Genomic DNA, 23293 nt, shown 5'->3' with positions numbered 1-23293 from the left:
GGGAGTGGTTATCTAGTGTGTACAGAATCGTTAATGAGGTTAAACTTAAATGTTTGAGAATAGATAAAAGTGATGGTTGCTCCTTCTTGGGAGTATAAGTAATCGTGCTGTACTGTAGCTGAATTTGATTGAAAGAGGTTGTTTAAAGTCATATGTCACCGATTAACACTACAAATATAAATAAATTTTTGCACGAACTTCTACAAATATACGATTCTAGTACAAAGCGTTAATAGCAGAATGGTATATAGAGAAAACGTACCTACTGGAAGCTATGCACTATAATTAACAGTTCAGCCTTAATAATCTTTCATCAACAGTAACAGGTGTGCCACACCAACGCTAGGGGTCAGTAGTGAGGGGGATAGGGAATATGGGGTGTTTTGGGTTTTCTTTTTTGTGTGTCTATCTTTTTTTCCTCTTTGGAGCAATGAAAATGGACTAACACTGAGTGTGATGATGGTGGTACAACAAGGTGATGAAACTGTACAGGCATGGGTTATATACTTTGGATAGAATAAATGGCATATGAATACATTGCAATAAAATCTACAAAAAATGATCCTTTAGCACACAGAGTTATGAAAATTAAATAAGATGTAAAACAGTCCCAATATAAAAGTGAATAAAGCAGAGTACACATCATTAAGTAAGGTGTTATGGCACTTGTTTCCTTAAAAAATTAGGACATTAAAACCATCCGGAAGACTCCACAGCCAAACGTTAGGGGGGACGATGAGTACGTCTTCGACAACGCTGCCTTTTTATTTCCCTGAATTTTCTAATTTTTTCTATAATAGCATGTAATAAGAAAATGGGTTATTTTAATTAAAAAAATGGGGGAGTGAGTCAGTATTTGTGAAAGCACTTTGCACACTGTCAAACGCTCTATTAATTAGCTCTTATTACGGTTGTTAGAGTCCTCATCGTAATTGCTAGTCGGCTACAAGTTAGAGTTTATTTCTGCCCCAAGCCTCCTTCCTTGGCCCATCACGGCCGTGCCTTGTGATCATTTCCTCCAGGGCCTGCCAGCTCGTCTTCCATTCACAGCCCATGGACTTCTCCCCGTTTTAGCTGTCACCCACGTTGCATCATTTCCTATCACCTGGAGCCCAGCAATACCCCTTGCCTGGACTCCCCTTTTCCACACAGCAGCTCGAGCGATCTTTGAAACACAAGCATTGATTGGATCAAGTGTCTCCCCTGCTCCAAACCCACAATGGCTTCCCGTTGGACTTGGGGCCAAATCCAATCTGGAAAGGGCCCAGGAAAGCGACTTTAAACCTCACTTGGGTTTTGAAGCCTGCACATTTGGTAGCATTTGACTCTTAAGCGTCTACGTGGAGGAAAAGGAAAGCCTTGCCCATCGTGCAATGAGTCTGGACATTTAGACCAAATCTGAATCTGCACCGTTGATGTGGGAAGTGCATGCAAAGATGTCCTGACACTCTTGGATTTTTAATTTCTTTTTTGATTCAGCACATAGCTGAAAACCTCACTTTGTGCTCATGACAGTGGAGACCTTTTTTCTCAGTGTCTACATTCTTTCTAATAAACTGCTGGAAGACTTTAAAAAAACAAGGTGTTTTTCTACTCCTGGCCCTTTGCCCTTGCCTTTCCTCTCCCTGCCCTCTCATTGGTTCTGGGCACAGCAATTCCTTTCTTGTTCTTTGCATCCTAGCCTAAATGGCACTTCCTTAGGAGGCCATTCTCTGATCCCTCTACTTAAAATAACTCTCCTCCCCCTGCAATACTCTTATTTAATTTTTAATTTTTTAAATTTGAAACTTTTATTGAGATAATTGTAGTTTCATATGCAATTGTAAGAAACAACACACAGAGAGCCCTGCACTCTTGGCAGGTTCTCCCAGTGGTAATGTTTTGCACAACTGTTGGATAACGTCACAATCAGATTATTGATATTAAGACAATCTACCGATCTCACTCAGATTTCCCCAGTTTGACTTACACTTCCTGCATGTACATTTAGTTCTAGACAATGTTATCACTTCTGTAGGCTTGTGGATCCAGTACTACATTCAGGACACAGAATAGTTCCATCGCCACCAGAGCTGTCATGTTGTCCTCTTGTAACCATGCCTCCCTCCCCTGCCGCTAAGCCCTGGTGATCACCAATCTGTCTTCCATTGATAAAATATTATCATTTCAAAAATATTATCATACAGTGGGTGACTTTTAGGGACTGATTTATTTTTAGCTCAACATAATTCTCAGGCGCTTCATCTGGGTTGCTTGCTGTGTCAATGGCTCGTTCCTTTGATTGAGTCAGCCGTACTCAATGGTTTGTAGGTGTCAAAGTTTGTTCAACTCTTTGCCTGTTGCCAGTCTTTTTTTTTTTTTTAACACATCATTCTGTGTATTTTCTTCGCAGCAGTAATACCCATCTGAGACTCCTTAGGGAGTGTGATTGTTTTCTTGGCTGTCATGTCTCTCCTTGGGTGAAGGGTAGGTCAGGGGACCAAGACTTGGCCTGTGTGCTGTTTGTTGTGTTTTTCCAAGAGCAGTGCCCGGCACGTGGTTGGCATTCATGAAGTGCCTGTTGACTAGGTGCATGAGGGAGCACACCACAAAGTGTGGAGCGGCCGAATAAAGTGGTCAGGGGGTGACCAGGGGTGGGCATGACTTGTATGGCATCCACGTATCTCCAGGTGTGGGTTAGGAAAAGTTAGCCTTGAAAATCCTTTAAATCTCCTTGAAAGTGCTGTCGCTGGAACTCCTGGAAAGTCAAAAGGCAAGAATTCACTTCTTAGAGTGTTAGAGCATTTGGGCTGTGGTTTCCCTGGCCATGGGACAGTGGGGTTCAAGGCTGGTGAATGGGGGTCCCAGTGGCAGGATCTACAAAGGGATTTCTTTCTCTTTCCCGAGGGTCCAAGGGAGCGTGGTTGAACTTATGTAAATGTGCATGTGATGTTACTGCCCCTGGGTTTTTCATGCTTCACCCTTCCTCTCCCCGCTCCTCTGTTCCCATGCAGGAGGCAACCTTTCCAAACAAGACTGGACCATCCAGTGGCCCAGCCCCGAGACGGGAAAGGAGAACAATCCCGTGTGCCCCCCGGAGCCGGCGCCGTGGATCCGCACCCACCTCTCCCAGAGCCCCAAGGTCCCGTCCAAGTGCGTGCAGCACCCCCGTCACCCGAGCCACGCTGCCGGCGCCCCCGCGTGCGCCCCCGCCGACAGGCTCACGGTGGACGCCTGCCCGGGCCTCTGCCCGCCGCCGCTGCTGGACGCGGGCCACCGCTCGCTGCCCCCGTCGCCCCGGCAGCGGCACGCCGCCCGCACCCCGCCGCACACCCCCAACATCGTCACCACCGTGACCCCGCCCGGCACGCCGCCCGTGCGCAGGAGGAATAAGCTGAAGCCCCCGGGGACCCCGCCGCCCGCCTCCCGGAAGCTGATCCACCTGATCCCCGGCTTCACGGCGCTGCATCGCAGCAAATCCCACGAGTTCCAGCTGGGCCACCGCGTGGACGAGGCCCACACGCCCAAGTGAGTGCGCTGCGTGGGTGCCGCGTGGGCGCTGCGGCGGGGCTGGGCGCCTCCGGGGTCGGGGGGCGCTGAGGGAAGAGACTTGACTTTCCCCTCGCCCGGACGCGGGAGAGGTGGCTTTAGAGCGAGGGTGGGTGAAAGCATGGGCAAGAGCGGCGACTCCCAGAATCGGGCCCCTGTTGAGGCTACTGCTACTCTGGGGAAGGCCTTGGCAGACCACGGCCTGGGCCCCAAATCTGGCTGGCCCGCGGTTTTTGGAAATAAAGTTTTATACACTGCCACCGCATTCGCACTGTCCACGGTCCCTTTTTGTGCTCAGCTGGAGAGCTGAGCTGAGGCCTTGTGGCCGAGTTGGTATGGCCATGAGCTGACAATATTTTATCACCTGCTCCCTTACAGTAAGTGTCTGCCCTCCCTTGCAGAGTCTAGGCCCGCACTGCCTTAGAAACAGGGTGACCTACATGTATAATTTGAAATATTCTAGTCAGCACTTAAAAAAAAAATAAATAAAATAAAAACAAGGAAACCCAAAGAAGTGACGTTAACTTAATGATACATTTCGTTGAACCCAGCGTTTCAAACTGTTATCATGTCAGCATATGATCAGTGCAAAATATTATGCCTGACATGGTTTCCGATCTTTTTTCTCGTCTGGGTTCTTCACAGTCGAGGCTGCATTGCACACCTCCAGCCCATCTCACTTCGGGTTTGCCGCATTTCAAGTGCTCAGTAGCACACGCGGGGAGTGGTTACCATGTCAGACAGAGCAAGTCCAGACCTGTGCTGGGAACGTTCTGGGTGTTTATCAGGAAGGGGCATGTCCAGGACTGATGGGGGTGGCGGTGGGGGCTGGTTTAGGGAATGGAGACTTGGGTCATCAGAGCGGAGGACAGGACAGCGTACAGAAGCTTGGGATGGGGCGGCAGCAGGCGCTGGGAGAAAATCATGAAAGTGGATGCATCGTGTGCCTGCTTCTGGCTGGGGGGGGGGGGGGTCTTGTTGCCAGGCGGAGGGTGAGGTGGCATCTGTGGCCCTGGCTGTGACCAGTGGGAGGGATGGGCAGCTCTCCACAGGACCTCAGAGGCCGAGTGAGACATGGGCCTGGGCATTTTCTGAGGTTCTCAGTATATTAAAAATGGACAAAAGGCTAAACAGAGTCACAAAAATCAGCAGCATAGTTTTTTTATGGTTTCTTTTTTCCCTCCCTTAAAATTTAGGTGATTTCATAATATTTGCAATTTTAGCGTTTTTGAAGTGTACACTTCAGTGGCACTAACTGTATTCACAGTATGTGATGCAATTGCCATATCCATTACTGAAAATGTTTTAATCACCCTAAACAGAAACTGTACCCCTTAAGCAATAACTCCTCCCAGCCCATGGTAACCTGTAATCTACTCTCTGTTCTATGAATTGCTTACTCTAGATATTTCTTGTAGGTGGAATCATACAGTAGTTATCCATTTGTGTCTGGCTTCTTGCACTGAGCATAATGTCTTCAGCGTCCATCCATGTGGTAGCAAGTATCTGAATGCCATTCCTTTTCTTGGCTGAATAATAGTCCGCTGTGTGGACAGATCACGTTTTCTTTATCCATCCCATCTGTTGATAGATAGTTTGTTTCCACCCTTTGGTGATGGTGAACAAGAACTGCTGTGAACACGGGTGTGAACGCATCTGTTCGAGTCCCTGTTTTCAATTATTTGGGCCCTAATGCCAAAAAGTAGAATTGCTGGGCCATGTGTTGGTTCTATGCTGAGCTTTCTGAGGATCTGCCATACTGCTTTCCACAGTAGCTGTACCATTTTATTGGCAGTGTGTTTAACAAAATTGCTGTTAAGGCACAAGGGATGAAGTGATTGTGTATAATCTAATTTGGAGAGACTGTAAAAAGTCTAAATGTGAAGCCTGTTGTTTGGGTTCTTCAAGAGCCAGCTCTGGAAGCCCCACAGCTGGGATGAGGTTGGAACAGTGGGGATAGTTTCCTTGCATTTCCATGTGTGATGGCCCAGTCTCTCCAGAGACCCCTCAGGACCTCGTGGGGGCAGGCAGGGCTGGCATAGTCTTCTTCGGAAATGTAAAGTGCAGCGGTCCTGGCTGAACCCTGCCTTCATATTGGCTTCTTGGGATGTTGCAAAGGCTCTCAGTGGTCCCCAGACGCCGTCTCCTCCCACACTTCCGTTCACCTTTTGACCCAGGAATTTATCCAGGGCTGGCTCCCAAGCACGTGCAGAATTGCCAGGGTCACCGAGGTAAGGGCAGTGCCAGGTTCCCAGCCTGGGGTCGGGGCCCCTTCTCCCTCTGTAGCCTCCCTAGCCCACCCCTGGCTTCAGGGCAGGCAGCGTGTCATCTTCCGTTTTGATGCTGGGCTCAAGAGAGGTGTAGCCCTCCGGCTTTGGAGAAAATCACCTGTTGCATTGAAATGCCCCAAGGGAAGGGGCGACGTGTGGGGACAGGTATGCAGTGGGACCCAGGGGCCTGCCCTGTTCGCAGAGTCCCACCCTCTCATCGCCGTTACTGTTTGTCCTGTGACACAGTGCTGTGTGGGAAGGTTGTCCCCATTGTGGAATGGTCTTAAGGGACTTAGCAGCGTGTCCTTTGACCTTTGCTGAGGGTCTAGGACCCTCTGGGACGCTCTCCTCACCCCTCAAATTGCCTACACTCAGGAGTCACCCGTCAGGGTTTTTCACACTCCTGTCCCCACCTGTGACACCGGTGGGTAGTGTTTTCAGCCAGCATTTCTCAGTCCTCACCCCCTTATGTGAGTGAATCTCAGACAGTGATTGTAAGTTGCCCTCTGCAGTAGATGTGAAAAATACCACCGGCCCTTATTACTCGCAATTCCGTACTTATGAATTTGCCTTCTCACTGGCATTTATTTGTAACCCCACAGTCAATACTTCTGCAGTTTTCTCAGTGATCCTTGAGTATACACAGAGCAGTGAAAATTTTGAGCCATTTAATGGTCCTGCTTGCAGCTGAGGTGAACAGGATGACGTGTTTCAGTTCTCATACTGCCAAAAAGTGTCCTGCTGTGGTATATTTAGTGGCACATTTTTGCATCTTTATGCTTTTTATGGGTGATTGGCCTCCAAGCGTAGTGCCGAAGTACTGTCTAGTGTTCCTAAGCTCAAGAAGGATCTGATGTGCCTTATAGAGAGGAAATGTGCATTAGATAATCTTCATTCAGGCATGAGCCACTGTGCTGTGGATGTTGAGTTCAATGTTAATGAATGAATAGTATATATTAATAATGTATATTTAAACAGAAGCACAACAAGCTTGTGTATTGATCAGCTGATGAAATGTGGGGACCAGTGGCTTGTAGGACCCTAACGCTGTATTTCCCCTAGGAGTAAGGGAATTCACTAATTCAGTTTCATGATGACTTTATGAAACATAACTACTTAGAATAATGAGAATCGATTGTATGGGATATCTTAGAAATGATGGATTATGGTTATGTATAGGCTCTGGGCTGGTGGATGGAGGTCGATGGAGACAGAGGAGACACGACCCTTAATCTCAAGGAGCCTGACACCAATTACTTAATCACACATGTCTATCCTTATATGGTGTCCAGTAATTAAAGACAGTCCTATAGGTTATGAAAATAAAGCTCAGGGTTCTAATGAAGATTATTACCATATGGACCCAATCAGGTTTGGACTGAGTGATCTCAAGGTTTCTGGTCACCTTGAACTTCATCTCAGTGATTCTAAGGTCACAGTATTAGAAGAAGAAGAAAAAAAAGATACCAACAGTTCTTACGTGAGCAATGATTTGTTGTTTTTAGATTCCCCTGTTATCTGCCTACGATGCAGATGACTTGTTCTTTCTTGTTACATGATCCAAAAAGGGCAAACTGATTCATGTCTTAGATGCACAGGAGAAGCTCTGTATTAAACAGGAATCCTATTGTAAATCCTTTTTTCCTCTTTTTTTTTTTTTTGCAAATCCTTAAAGGTAATTTTCAGTTACAATTTTGTTTTAATTGTAGTAGCAATTCCCAGCGCGTCTTTACATTTTTAAAATACACGTGATATAAAAGTGATCGCCATAAAAAGTAAAAGTCTCCATTCTACTCCCTGCCCAAAACTACTATAACTACTATTAATAGTTTGTTATGCATCCTTCCATCCATACGTTGGTCTGTATAGGTGCATAGATAATATATCTAGTTCCTGTTTTTCATTAGAATCCCGTTATATGCGTTTGCTAATGTGACTTGCCTTGTTAGTCCGGCATAAATATGAAGATTCCATTTATGACTTTCTCACAGTGTAACCCTCTTAGAAATTCTTCTGTTTTCCACAAAGCACAGCTAGAATGTTCCTTCATGAGCTGTCTCTGCTGGAAGACCTCCTGGGGCAGGGCTGGACCCCCCGGAGAGCAAAGACAGCCCGGTTGCAAGAGGCCACGAGGCACTTACATAACCTAACACTCAAACCTCATTCTCATAATTGTCCTGAATTCAGATTCTGTGCATGGACTGGGCCATCTCACTTGTAGCTGGTATGAGAATGGCCTTGGCTCAGCAGGTTCATTATGTTAGTAAGATTTCAGGAGGGATCTTTTTTGTCTATTTTACAAAACTAATTATGTGCAAGCACTTAAACTCCTTGGCTCACACTTACAGTTCGCTAATTATTACAACACACTAATGCATTTATTAGGATAAGAGTGGGTCGATTAGTTTGCGTGTCAGAGTGTATTCATTAACCCGGGAAGGGTTCTGCTCAGCTCCACCAGGGAATCTTCTTAGGGCCAAGTAAGCATTCAAGCACCCAAGGCTGAGGGTGTTCCCTTGGGGCATCAGATTGACCTTGGAGGATGCAGGGCAGTGTTGGGGATTTCTTTCATGGCCTCTCTTTGTGCAGCACCCCCCCACCCCACCTCCAAGTGGCAGTTCAGGTATGAGTTACATGCCATGTCACGCAGTTATGGGAGCCTCTGGGTTAGGGGGCAACAGCTCATAACAAGTCCATCGGTGTAGCTCCCAGGGTCCCTGCAGAGAACATGCCACGTTCTAAGCATCCAGCTACTCAAGGAACCCTAAGGCTCTGGATGCTGAGAACTCCCAGGCCAGATGCAGTCGGCTACCTAGAGGCAGTTTTTACCGTGAGCAGTGTTGCTGGCCAACACAGCTGAGAGTAGATCTTTACTGGCTGTTCAGGGGACTGGAACTAGAAGGTTTACCCAGGGTCAGTTTCTGGTGCAGAAGTGGGAACGGTTGTGCTAGCCCATTGCTTCACGTTAAAAGTCCTATAATGTGGACCTGTCACCAATTCATACTGATTTTCTTCTCTTTTGAATTAGTGAGGTCTTCAGAGAGGTCTTTTATGATTATTTCTAGTGAAATTCAGGTTTATCAATTTTTAAAAGGTGTTATTACAACTGTGGGTAGGAGAGGTTCTCTTCACAGGCCCGCCTTCCCATCCAGCTTTGAGTAGTGCACTCTCCTAGATTCTAGACCCTTCTCTAGCTCTGGAGTAAGCCCTGGTGCCTACTCTCAAGCTGCTGAACCTTTCAGTGCTGCGATGACTGAAAGACTCAGTCTGGTGAGATTCATTTAAAATATTCGACTTTGTAAATATCCCAATGGACCATCTCCTTGCAGTGTACTCGGAGGTTTATACAAAGGTCACTAATGAATCAAACATTGTCACGTCCCTATTGACGCAGCAGCTCTGAAGCCCCATAATTAATAACTCGCTCAAGAATGTGCTTGTTTTATGAAAACTTACTGTGGTGGGGTGTGCTGTGAGTTGGGTAACAGGGCCTATAGCTTGAGGTATCTTATTATTTATAAGGGATAAGCTGAAGGTGTTATTCTGGTGAGTTTTTTGCTATGATATGTACAGCCACTTTACACCCCCACAGCCTGCCTCTGTCTCTTGTTGGCTCTTTTAAAGAGTTGAGTTTTCTAGGAGGTGCTTTAGAAGGAGCCCAAGGGTTGGTCCCACTTTTGCTGCTAAGTACCCTTGCGCCTGCAGACAAATCCCATGAGAAGTACTGCTGCAGTAGAGGGGAGACCCTGCCCACTGGTCAGAGCTTCGGGTGCCCTGGCCATGTTCCCAGGGCTCATCATGGAAGTGACAGCAACTTCACCGCACCCCAAGAGCTTCCCCCTTCAGCACCTTGTCTCTGCCTAGAAACTTTCTTTGGCCACTGGAGCACACTTGGTCCGAATGCAGGTAGACTGGAAATGCCAGGGAATTTAGGCCCTAAGTCAGTGCAAAAACATGTTCTTGATGGGGCCATTATGGTGTGTGTCACACGCTGTCTTGGGGGGAAATCTTCTAACATCTCATCACCCATAACACATCATCCCTGCCTCCCTCGTCACACTTCCTAGGATCACCTCCCAAATAAATTACTTGTACCCCAGACCTCATCTCCTGGTCTGCTTCTAGGGGAACCTAAACAAAGACAGGGATGAAGGGACCCATAAACACAATTGACAAAGCCCTCTGTTCAGCTGTGTGGATACATTTTCACTGAAATGAGATTTGCTGGCTAAATGACTGTTATAGTAATATGATGTTGGTCACTTACTGAAGGCCTGTTATACACTAGCACTTTGTATGGTTTATTTTCTGTACCCGTCAAAAGTTCTGTTTTACAGGCGAGGGAATAGGCTTCAAGAGAGCCATGGCTTGTCACTTGCCTCTCGCCCCTTGTGTTGCTTATCCACATTGATGGTGTCCCCTGGGCCCAGTAGGGGAGCACATGGAGCCAGGATCCTGAGATGGAAAGGGAGGGTGATTAAAAATCCTGGCTAGTCAACAATGTAGATGAAATGGACAAGTTCCTAGAAAGGCATGAACAACCAACTTTGACTCAAGAAGAAATAGATGACCTCAACAAACCAATCACAAGTAAAGAAATTGAATCAGTCATTCAAAAGCTTCCCCAAAAAGAAAAGTCCAGGACCAGATGGCTTCACATGTGAATTCTACCAAACATTCCAGAAAGAATTAGTACCAACTCTCCTCAAACTCTTCAAAAAAATTGAAGTGGAGGAAAAGCTACCTAATTCATTCTATGAAGCCAACATCACCCTCATACCAAAACCAGGCAAAGATATTACAAAAAAAGAAAACTACAAACCAATCTCTCTAATGAATATAGATGCAAAAATCCTCAACAAAATTCTAGCAAATCAAATCCAGCAACACATTAAAAGAATTATACATCATGACCAAGTAGGATTCATCCCAGGTATGCAAGGATGGTTCAACATAAGAAAATCAATTAATGTAATACACCATATCAACAAATCAAAGCAGAAAAATCACATGATCATCTCAATTGATGCAGAGAAGGCATTTGACAAGATTCAACATCCTTTCCTGTTGAAAACACTTCAAAGTATAGGAATACAAGAGAACTTCCTTAAAATGATAGAGGGGATATATGAAAAACCCACAGCTAATATCATCCTCAATGGGGAAAAATTGAAAACTTTCCCCCTAAGATCAGGAACAAGACAAGGATGTCCATTATCACCGCTATTATTCAACATTGTGTTGGAGGTTCTAGCCAGAGCAATTAGACAAGAAAAAGAAATACAAGGCATCAAAATTGGAAAGGAAGAAGTAAAACTATCACTGTTTGCAGATGATATGATACTATACGTCGAAAACCCGGAAAAATCCACAGCAAAACTACTAGAGCTAATAAATGAGTACAGCAAAGTAGCAGGTTACAAGATCAACATTCAAAAATCTGTAGTGTTTCTATACACTAGCAATGAACAAGCTGAGGGGGAAATCAAGAAACAAATTCCATTTACAATTGCAACTAAAAGAATAAAGTACTTAGGAATAAATTTAACTAAAGAGACAAAAGACCTGTACAAAGAAAACTACAAAAAACTGTTAAAAGAAATCACAGAAGACCTAAATAGATGGAAGGGCATACCGTGTTCATGGATTGGAAGACTAAATATAGTTAAGATGTTAATTCTACCTAAATTGATTTACAGATTCAATGCAATACCAATCAAAATCCCAACAACTTATTTTTCAGAAATAGAAAAACCAATAAGCAAATTTATCTGGAAGGGCAGGGTGCCCCAAATTGCTAAAAGTATCTTGAGGAAAAAAAACGAAGCTGGAGGTCTCACGCTGCCAGACTTTAAGGCATATTATGAAGCCACAGTGGTCAAAACAGCATGGTATTGGCATAAAGATAGATATATCGACCAATGGAATCGAATAGAGTGCTCAGATATAGACCCTCTCATCTATGGACATTTGATCTTTGATAAGGCAGTCAAACCAATTCACCTGGGACAGAACAGTCTCTTCAATAAATGGTGCCTCGAGAACTGGATATCCATATGCAAAAGAATGAAAGAGGACCCTATACAAAAGTTAACTCAAAATGGATCAAAGATCTAAACATTAGGTCTAAAACCGTAAAACAGTTAGAGGAAAATGTAGGGAGATATCTTATGACTCTTAAAATTGGAGGTGGTTTTATGGACCTTACACCTAAAGCAAGAGCACTGAAGAAGGAAATAAATAAATGGGAGCTCCTCAAAATTAAACACTTTTGTGCATCAAAGAACTTCATCAAGAAAGTAGAAAGACAGCCTACACAATGGGAGGCAATATTTGGAAACAACATATCAGATAAAGGTCTAGTATCCAGAATTTATAAAGAGATTGTCCAACTCAACAACAAAAAGACAGCCAACCCAATTACAAAATGGGAAAAAGACTTGAACAGACACCTCTCAGAAGAGGAAACGCAAATGGCCAAAAGGCACATGAAGAGATGCTCAATGTCCTTGGCCATTAGAGAAATGCAAATCAAAACCACAATGAGCTATCATCTCACACCCACCAGAATGGCCATTATCAACAAAACAAAAAATGACAAGTGCTGGAGAGGATGCGGAGAAAGAGGCACACTTACCCATTGTTGGTGGGAATGTCAAATGGTGCAACCACTGTGGAAGGCAGTTTGGTGGTTCCTCAAAAAGCTGAATATAGAATTGCCATACGACCCAGCAATACCATTGCTAGGTATCTACTCAAAGGACTTAAGGGCAAAGACACAAATGGACATTTGCACACCAATGTTTATAGCAGCGTTATTTACAATTGCAAAGAGATGGAAACAGCCAAAATGTCCATCAACAGACGAGTGGCTATACAAACTGTGGTGTATGCATACGATGGAATATTATGCAGCTTTAAGATAGAATAAACTTATGAAGCATGTAATAACATGGATGGACCTAGAGAACATTATGCTGAGTGAGTCTAGCCAAAAACTAAAGGACAAATACTGTATGGTCCCACTGATGTGAACCGACATTCGAGAATAAACTTGGAATATGTCATTGATAACAAAGACCATCAGGAGTTAGAAATCGGGTAAGATAATGGGTAATTGGAGCTGAAGGGATACAGACTGTGCAACAGGACTGGATACAAAAACTCAAAAATGGACAGCACAATACTACCTAATTGTAATGTAATTATGTTAAAGCACTGAATGAAGCTGCATCTGAGCTATAGTTTTTTTTTGTATTTTTATTTTTATTTTTTCTCTATATTATCATTTTATTTCTTTTTCTGTTGTCTTGCTATTTCTTTTTCTAAATCGATGCAAATGTACTAAGAAATGATGATCATATGTCTATGTGATGATATTAAGAATTACCGATTGCATATGTAGAATGGAATGTTGTGTTAGTTAATTTTTTTTTTAATTAATAAAAAACAAAAATCCTGGCTAGTGAGGATTAACTATGCACCTACCTCCCCAGGGGTCAGGTAGTACACAGGAGTGCTAAGGGGCCTGGGCAGTGTAGGAAAGACTCTGTTGTTAGCCTTTCTGTGTCTTTAGTATTTTTGCATGTATGGTGATTAGCTAGTGTTGTGACATGGGAGGTTCAGTCGCCCTGGGCCGGGCACTGCCCTAGGCTGAAGACTGACATGATCCTTCCCTTTTAGTAGCTCCTACAGGTGGCTGAGTCAATGCCATGGCCCCAGAAGAGGTGTCCCGGACCCAGCCTCCCTTGGAGACGTGAAGTAGGGACTCTTGGCATCTTCATCCCGATGACAGGCTCAAATGCTCTGTGATGTGTGGATTTGTTCCTGGCATCACCATTCTTGCGGAGAGGGTGCTTTTTGTGAAGAGAAGAGAGGCTCTTCCTGATGAGTAATCTTTTTCTCCTCCTGTCCAGTTGGTAGAGTCACAGGGTTGGTTGGACCTTCACATATGTGGAAGGGAGAATTCTGCAACGTCCATGACATTATTATTATTTTTAAAATTTTGACATTATTTCAAACTTATGGAAGGGTTGAACGAATAGTTCAGAAAATTCCTTTTTTTTTTTCAGGGAATTATTCCTTCACTCAGATTTCTGAATGTTAACATTTTATCACATTTTTGCTTTACTCTTTTACGCTGTTTGGTATTCATCCTTCCACCCATCTGTTTTAGTTTGCTAAAGCTATCAGAATGCAACACACCAGAGATGGATCAGCTCTTAATAAGGGGATTTATTTAGTTACAGTTATGGTTTTTCAGAGGAAAGGCAGCTAGCTTTCATCTGAATTTCTCTGTCACATGGGAAGGCGCATGGCGATGACAGCTGGCCTTCTCTCCTGGCTTCTGGGTTCCAACGGCTTTCCCCAGGCTGATTTCCTTTCTCCATCTCCAAACGTCTGGGCTGAGCTCTAAGTGCTGAGATGAATTATGCTGAGCTGCTGAGCTCTCTTCAGACTTCTGTCTTTGAAGCCTCCAGCTAATTAAATTAAACTTCACTCATTGTGGAAGGCACTCCCCTTAGCCAACGACAGATGTAATCAGCCACAGATGAATTTCACATACTGATGATTTAAGTCTACAGCCACTGAAACAGGGAGCATCGTCACCTGGCCAAGTTGACACCTGAACCTAATTATTACACAACCCACCCAACCGCCCACACACCTATGCCCCCATCACCCATCGTGCATTCACCCACCCACCCATCTACCCACTGTCCCTCTTCCCACCCACCCACCCACCTACCTATCCATCCACCATCCACCCACTCAACTATCCATCCATCCAGCCACTCAACTGTCCATCCATCCAACCACTCAACTGTCCATCCATCCATCCAGCCATCCATCCATCCATCCAGCCAGCCAGCCAGCCAGCCAGCCAGCCAGCCAGCCAGCCAGCCAACCTTCCTTCCTTTCTTCCATCTATCCATATTTTATTCTGAACCATTTGAGAATAAGTTGCATACATAATGTCCCCTTTCCTCTTACCTTCTTCATGTGTGTAAAAAATTGAATACATTCTCTTAACCTTAGTACAGTTCTCAAAATCAGAAAATGAACATTGATAAAATGTTAGGATCTAATCTCTGATCTTATTCAGATTTCAGTAGTCCCAATAGTGTCCTTAATAGCAAAAGAAAAAATCCAGATGATGCAATGCGTTCAGTTATCCAGACTTCTTAGTTTCCTTTCATCTGAAACATTTCCTGAGACTTTCTTTATGGCCCATGAAATTGGCATTTTTGAAATGTTCAGGACAATCATCTTGTAGCACATCTCTTGATTTGGGCTTGTCTAATGCTTCCTCATGATTAGATTCAGACTATGCATTAGATACGCCGCTGCAATGATGCTGGGTTCTTCCCTGTGCATTGTATCTGGTGGCATATGTCAGTTTGACCCATTACTGCTGATGTTTACTTCGATTTTTTGGTTAAGGTGCTGCCAGATTTCCCCACCCTAATATTACTATTTGACCCATTGAGATAAATAAGTGCCTTGTAGGGAGGAACTTTTGAAACTATCATATATAACCATTATGCTACTCCTTAAAACGTCAGCACTGGTTTTAGAATCCATTGGTGATTCTTGCCTGAATCAATTATGATTATGAAAATCCCAAATGGTGATTTTCTAGTTCCATAATTGATTCCACATTTATTAGTGAGTTTTCTAATGAAAGGAAGAGCTTTTCTTTATTGTTTAAATGTATTTGCGTCAATATGAATTCATAGACTCTTATTTTAATCAGCAGGTTAAAATTCTGTATATCATTAGTCACTGAAAGCAAAAGTTTTTCCTTCAATTTATGAGATACTATCTGTAAAGAGGTTTAGCACTGTACTTGGTGCAATACTTTGAACGCTTTCAGATCTTAGAGAACCCCAGTATAACACAAATACTCCTAACACAGCAATTCCATTTTGAAGGACATACCTCAGAAAACTCTTGCACAGATGCACAAGAAAATAAGTACAAGAAGTTTCACTGCAACACTGGTTGCAATAGAAAAAATTTGGAAGCAACCTAGATGTCCATCAATAGGGAAATCAGGAAACTAAATGTGTTTACTCTCATGATTCATATTACCATTATGTGATGATGTCCTAGCTTGCCTAGCCATTGGACCTCCTGATCTTTTTCTAATAACATTGGGCAGTTGACATCCCCACAGATGGCTGGCTGTCACAAAGGCATATAGTATCTCTTTCTTCCTGGTCCCCAGACTCTTATCTTACTATGATTAAGGCCTAAAATGTTATCTCCATAGGAGCGTATTTTTTTTAGAAATTAAAAAATACATAAAAGAATGCAATAACTAGTCTAATGGACATTTGGGTTTCCATTACCCAGAATGAGTGTGTATTAATATTTTTCCTATTTACTTTGTCTTTTTTTAAAAAACAAAACCAAACTTAGGTGAAATTTAAGATCCCTTTGAAGACTAAGCCCCACTCCTGCCACCCCTCCCCAGAGATAAGCACAAACTCAGTTCAGAGAATATCTTTCCTGTATGTGTGTGTGTTTTCTATACTTTAAAATCTTACGTAAGTGTATATAAGTATGCATATAGCATTGTTACTTGCTTTTTTTCACTCGAGATTGTTTTTTGAGATCTATCCATGTTGATATGTATATAATTTCTAATTATTTGTATTTCACCTTCTGTATAATATTCCATTGTATTGATACGCTGCATTTTGTTTTCTGATTCCCCTATTGATGGACATCTAGGTTGCTTCCAGATTTTTTCTATTACAACCAGTGTTGCAGTGAAACTTCTTGTGCTTATTTTCTTGTGCATCTGTGCAAGAATTTTCTGAGGTATGTCCTTCAAAATGGAATTGCTGTGTTAGGAGTATTTGTGTTATACTGGGGTTCTCTAAGATCTGAAAGCGTTCAAAGATCAAAGGTTCTGTCTCTGAGACTAGTGATAGGAAAGTCTTTAAAATCAAATTTTTTGTAGGATTGGTGCTCTCACCTGTTTGTCCTTTAACTTTGACCATCAAGTTTTCAGGGCCAAAAGGGGGAAGAGTGGTAAGATGGTGCTGTCCTTCTCTCTTCATCCTCCCTCTTCATCTTAGATGGGTGACAAGATTGGGGAATCTTCCAGAGACGCTACCAAAGACATGGTGGCTGAAACATGCCCTGCTGGGTTGGTTGGCAGAGTATTTGTACTGAGGTGGTCTTGTTGCTTTCTCTTTATCATTATCATTATCATCATCTGGCTTAAACATGTCAGGTTCTATCAATTAAAAATAATAATGCCCAAAATATGTTGGGTCCTATGCTGTGTCTCAACTTCCTCCTGGAACCCTTCCTTGACCTTATATCCTGGCTAGGATTGGGATCCCCCAAGGGCTCCCATCACACCCATTGCTTACATCACCCACCCTCTAGCTGCCTCTTCTGGTTGTTTAATCCACTTTCTGTCTTCTTCCCTAGACTGTCTTTTCTAGCAGACCTTATCTCCATGGGGCCCTGTCGATCTTGTTCACCACTGGTCCTCAGTGTGAACACAGCAGCCACTTTGGGTACGTTTGCTGAATGAATGGATGTTGATCATGATCATAGCAACATTCGTCACTTGAGTTCAAACAGTGTGCCAGGTACCATGCTAATTACTTAAAATGCATTTTCTTAGTTATTCTCCACGGCATCCCATAGGACTGTGGGTATGGTCCTTGTGTCCATTTTACAGGTGAGGGAATGGAGGCTTGCAGAGCATGGACACATTGCTTAGGGTCACAACAAGTAAGTAGGAGCCAAAGTTTAAATATAGCGCTGCCTGACTCCGATTCCTTTGTCCTTAACCACTGTGCTGCCTGGAGAGCGTTGAGTTCTGCTCAAGAGTTACTGGAGTTTTAATCCTTGGTGCTTGGAGTGCTGTAGGAAGGACAGGTTCCTACCCTGTAATCTGTGTCCTTGCAAGGGAATATTTTAGAGCAGTGATTTGCAGACCTTAGGACCCAGACCATTTTAGGTGACATGGCTTTCAGAGGCACACAGGACAATTTTAAACATTTTAAATTATGTTAATATAATAAAAAGAAGTGGGACTGACATGTCAGATCCAGGATTTATTGGATAATGTTGCTGAAGCCGAGGCTAAGGGAAAAGCAATAAACCAAAAAGAAAGTCAATTTAAAGAATCACAATAAATCAATAAGTTGGTACGGACATACGGCAGAACTTGAGAAGATGGTTCAGAGAATAATGGAAGTTTGGAAAGTACTATCTTCGAGTCATAGGCACTCCACAGAAAATTGGACTTAATTTTCCAAAGTGGATAAAACACACATGTTAAGTCCATGGTGGTTGGATCTAGAGCAGTATATACAAGATTTTGGGGCCTTTGTTAATCTCTGTGCTTCCCTCAGAGCCTCATAACCTGGCTCTTGGTGGGAGAGAAAGCCAAATTCTCTTGCTCTGGTATAGACTCATGGCAGTTTTCCCTCTGGATATTTATTCTCCTACCCCTTATATTTGTTTGAATGTTCTTGAGATGAAACTAGGATGGGCTGGGACTTGTTCAAAAGGAACATGGATTCAAGTGGAACTTGGACCAGGTACCGGGACAGGCATGGTTAGGGGACGTGGTTCCTCTCCAGAGGAGGAGAAAAATGTGGAAGCAAATTCCTCAAATCAGTGCAAGAAATGCTAAAGAAAGATACACACAAAAATGTGTAAAGGTTACATGATTGATGACTTACCATTTCTGAACAGGACAAGGGAATGTTTCTTTTTCCTGGAAAGAAGGAAACAGTGCCAGGAAAAGCCAAAGCAAAGAAGTGACGTTGGAACAGGACCTCGTGGGGTGTGTTTGAACTGGCTGAGATGGGTGGAAATTTCAGTAGCCGTTCTGCCCTGATTTGACTATGGTCAAATGACCAAAGGCAGGGTTGGCACATCCGGTATAAGGACACCATTCCCCCTCAAGTTCTGGAGGCAGACATTCTTAATGGATCTCAGTAAGACTTCAGAATCCTTCTCAACACTGCACTCTGGGAAAATCACTATCAACAGATTAAAATTGGCATGTGTGACTAATCTGGTTTTCATCCCTACCCAAAGCCTTTAAATTCTACTGGTTGGTGCAAATAGTTTTTCTCTTGGTGAGGATGCAACTTCAATATGAAACAAAGATCTGTAAGAAAAAGCTGGGGTTGAAGTGTCATGCTGAAGCTGTTAAACCTGTTTCTTAGCTACCATTACAGGGCGCCCTGTGGTTTGATGGTTTTGTGATTATCTCATAGGCACATTTTCTCCAAGGCCTCCAGAAGTGTCATCTGACAGTCCTGGTTGTTTATGCAAACCAAGGGCTGCTTAACCACAGTGGAATCATCTGTTTCGCAGGGCCCTGAGATCTTGAATGTATAATTATAGTTATTGTTGTCATGATAAAAGGAAGAACGTTAGAATTAGTCTCAGGGTCGAGTACAGAAAAATGCAGGGCCTCCTAAGGGAGTTCCTAAGTCAAGCAGAATTTTTGGTCCCTATTTTTACCTTTCCTTGTATCGATCATGTTGAGTTTTTGCTCCTCCCTTCCCCCCCCCCTCTGCTCTGCCACTGAAAAGCACCAGGCTTCTGGGAGGGAATGTCACTTGGTCACCAAATTAAATGCCTCAAATCTATTCACTCTGGAGGGTGGTGGGATTTTCTGGGAAAGTGGTAGAGAAGGCACTGTTCTCTAGCTTGATATTTGACCTATTGATAGAATTTGGAATAAACCTTTATGCGTGATAAATGGGGAGACACAACAATTCCTTCCAAGGCCAACTTCTCCCTCGTGCTCCTGCTCCCAGATGGCAACTTGAGTCATAGAGGGCAGCTGCCCAGCCACTTTGATTTAAGGTAATTGGGGCCAGGCTGGGGAGTGATAGCAGCATGGATGGAGCAGTCACACTGTGGCAGGCAGGAAGCAAGGCCTTGGAGAGCCAGTGCAGGGGTCGCGAGCAGGGCTTGGGGTAGCTGGGATCTAGACGTGCGCCCACAAAGTGGAGGCCCTGGTGATCCATCTGCTTTAGAGCGAAGTGTGCGGCCTCAGCAGGCCAGACAGGGGGGTTGCCAGAAGACAGCCAGGCTGTCCTCACGAAGGGCCCCTCTGTGTTCCTTACTGGGGGCAGGGCCAGTCCTGGGTTCACCCGACAGTAGAACTAGCTCCCAGCTTTCACTCCATACCATTTTATGCCAATGCAAGGAATTGATGAGTGGGTTTCATTCATCATTCATTCATTCACACATGACACACTTTTGGAATGCCTGCATAGAGCCACGTCCCAGCAGGGATTCCGTGGTGGGCAAAAGAGACATGACCCCTGCTTTCTAGAAGCTTACAATTGAGCAGAAAACAAAGGCAAGTCAGCGGACTAAAATGGCAATGAACGATGAGCAGAATAGAGAGGGGCAGTGGGGGTGCCTTGAAAGAAACAGTAGGATTTGGAGTGTGGGTCCCGACTTAGAATATCCCTACTGATAGGGAAGCCTTCCTCTTCTCTCCCTTGTGGCTGGTCTGTGAACAGCTCCCCAGGAGACTTGGGGGGCCTTGTTTGTCTGACGAGGTAAGGCACTGGCCTCCCCTCTTCTCTCTGCACATTACAGGGGAAGGATGCTGCCGTGTGGCCCCATAGCAAAGTCTTCACCACCCTATTTATTGGCATGACTTGGCTCTCCAACATGACATCAAAGCCCTCCCTCATTTCTTCATCTTTTCATTCTGAAAACATGGTTTTTGGTGCCTCTGACGTGCCAGGGTCTGTGTGAGAGGCGTGAGATGCCGTGTTGTAAAAACCCAGCCCTTCTCTTAATGGGCTTGAGGCCTGTGGGAGCCCAGTGGAAACAGGGGTTATAACTCAGCGGGGAGGGGACCGAATAGGGAAATATTCCCAGGCGCTGAGGGAACCCCGATGAGGCTCCAGGGAAGCATCTGGGCAGCCAGGGACAGCTTCCTGGAGGAACCTCCTTCTCAAACAGGTCAGCACGATTCCTAGTAGCGGCCCAGGCAGTAAATACATCGGCTCTGCGGCCACAGGATGTCTGCCACCGCTGCTCAGCGCTGCCGCCGTGAGCAAAGGCGACCCTGAACAATACACAAACGAATGGGCGTGGCTGTGCTATAATAAAACTTTATTTACAAAAGCAGGTGGTGGGCCAGATTTGGCCCCTGGGCCGTAGTTGGGTGACCCCCAATCTAAGATGAAATGAGACCTGAAGAGAGCAGCACACGTAAGGCTTAGGGGCGGGAGCTGATTCGGGAACTGAAAATAGTTGTGTGGTTGGAGTATAGTCTGTGTGTGTGTGTGTGTGTGCGCGTGTGGTGTGGTGCGGTGCGGTGAGAAGGGGGTGGAAGAAGGAGCTGGTGGGGAGCCTGCAGTGGACCCCGAGGCCCCTCGGTGGGCAGCCAGCGGAAGGGCTCTGAGCAGGGGGCGGCGCGACCTGTCCCACCCCATTTGGTGTACTTCGTATGGCGCGTTTTGGTCTCGAGGCTCCCGTCCAGGTGCTCTGGGCCCTTTGCTCCCAGGTTTCCAGCCATGCATTCTTTCAGGTGTGCGGTGTGCCTTCCTGGACATGGGCGTGGGGCTCTGAGGACGCGGTGGAGCAGATGTCAGTGGAGGGAGGCGCTGCCATGTGCTCCGGGCAGCAGCGGCCGAGAAGAAAGCCATCCCCCACCCCTCCCCTCCCCCCTTCCCAACCCTCCCCCACCCCTCCTCCACCCCTCCTCCACCCCTCCTCTCCCTCTCCTCCTCACCCCCACCTTCAAGGGCTGCTGCTGCCTCACGGTTGCCTCCCCCATGACCTTCCCCCGCCCCCCCCGTGGCCTTGACAAGTTTTTTTTGTTTGTTTAACTTTTTAAAATTGTATAATATATATGTACAAAGCAAAGAAGGAAAAAAGCAATAGTTTTCAAAGCACTCTTTGACAAGTAGTTACAGGACAGATCCCAGAGTTTGTCATGGGCTACCATACCATCCTCTCAGATTTTTCCTTCTAGCGGCTCCGGAACATTGGAAGCTAGAAGGAATAAATATTATTTTATCATCACAGTCGACTTTTTTCCCCCCTCTTTTTTTTGTGTGAAAGATAACATATATACAAAAAAGCAATAAACTTCAAAGCACAGAGCAACAATTAGTTGTAAACAGATTTCAGAGTTTGGTATGAGTTACAGTTCCACAACTTTAGGTTTTTACTTCTCACTGCTCTAAAATTCTGGAGACTGAAAGAAATATCAGTACAATGATTCAGCAATCATACTCATTTGTCAAGCCCTACCTTCTCTATATAACTCCACTATCACCTTTGATCTTTCTGTCCCGCTCTTTAGGGGTATTTGGGCTATCGCCATTCTAACTTTTTCATGGTGGAAGGGTCTGTCAGTAATATGGGGTAGGGAGATGGAACTATCTGATGTTCTGGAGAGGCTGGGCTAGGTGTCAGGACTTATTTGGACCAGTGACCCACAAGTTGTAGGTTTCTGGAAAGTTACTCTAGTGCCTGGAACCTTTGTAGGATCTTATATATTGCCCTAGGTGTTCTTTAGGACTGGCTGGAATGGTTTTGGTTGGGGTTTGCTTACCAAGACTCTTGACTTTAAAACAAATGTGGCCAGGGGCTGTCTGGCCACCAGCAAGCTGCCCTCTCCCTGCTCCCGAAAGCTGCGAAGGGGGCAGCCGAGGTTAATTTCTGAGAGCGGTGCTTAGAGATTTCCAGGAAGCAACCACCAAGTTGTCCCTCCCAGTCCCGCTCTTGTTTTGGGGTCGTATCTCGTCCACCAGGGGGCAGCCTCTCTGCCCCCGTCAGCCAGGTTGTGCACGGGCGCAGCAGGAACCCGCGTGGCGGGAGCCTGGGCTGCAGATGGAGCTGAGTCTGAGCAGCGCTGCAGAGGCGCTGAGTCTGCCGCCAGCTCTGGTTTCACTTTCTAAAGTGCCAAGACATAAGACATTTATTATGTCCACTGATGACAGGACTGTCTTGGAAACATGTCCATTGCCTGGGGGAGGGATTTTCTGAAATCCTCCTTTTGTAGAAAAGCCTGTGTATGAGGACCCGTGAGGTTTGTGGGCTTCAGAGAGGTTTTTGGTGGCAAGTCAGCCTGGTGGGGACGTTAGGTACATACTGACCTCGTTCCATCGCTCCTTCTGCCTCCACCTCTGCTGTCATACCACGGTGCAATTACTAATCATAGAGAGTTACCATGAATTGCATGCTTCTCATGTTGCAGGTCCAGGGTTAGCATTTTCCTTGTAGTATCAGCCTGCAACACTTCCCTTGAGGTAGGTATGTCATATCTCTAGCAAAGAAAGCTGGGGTACAGGAAGATTATATAACATGCCCAAGACCACTCCTTGCTCTGAGATTGGCAACCGCCCTGGCTAAATCCGGCCCCCCAGTTGTTCACTTTATAAATAAAGTTTTATTGGCATCCGGCCACACCCATTCCCTTACAAGACTGCTCATGACCGCTTTCTTACTACAACAGCATAGGTGAG

At 44.9% G+C, this 23293-nt stretch overlaps 1 protein-coding gene across 1 annotated transcript in view; it reads left to right on the top strand.

Annotated features, from left to right (window-relative positions):
* Positions 1–23293, top strand: part of KSR2 (kinase suppressor of ras 2) — a 402547-nt gene that overhangs the window by 149149 nt on the left and 230105 nt on the right. The window contains exon 4 of the mRNA XM_077159946.1: positions 2994–3507. Within this exon, the coding sequence (XP_077016061.1) occupies positions 2994–3507 (514 nt within the window). The remainder of the gene's footprint in view (positions 1–2993; positions 3508–23293) is intronic.

The sequence above is a fragment of the Tamandua tetradactyla genome, chromosome 5 (genome assembly GCF_023851605.1).
Source record: "Tamandua tetradactyla isolate mTamTet1 chromosome 5, mTamTet1.pri, whole genome shotgun sequence".
Lineage (NCBI taxonomy): Eukaryota > Metazoa > Chordata > Mammalia > Pilosa > Myrmecophagidae > Tamandua > Tamandua tetradactyla.
This window is presented reverse-complemented; position numbering and strand designations above follow the sequence as displayed.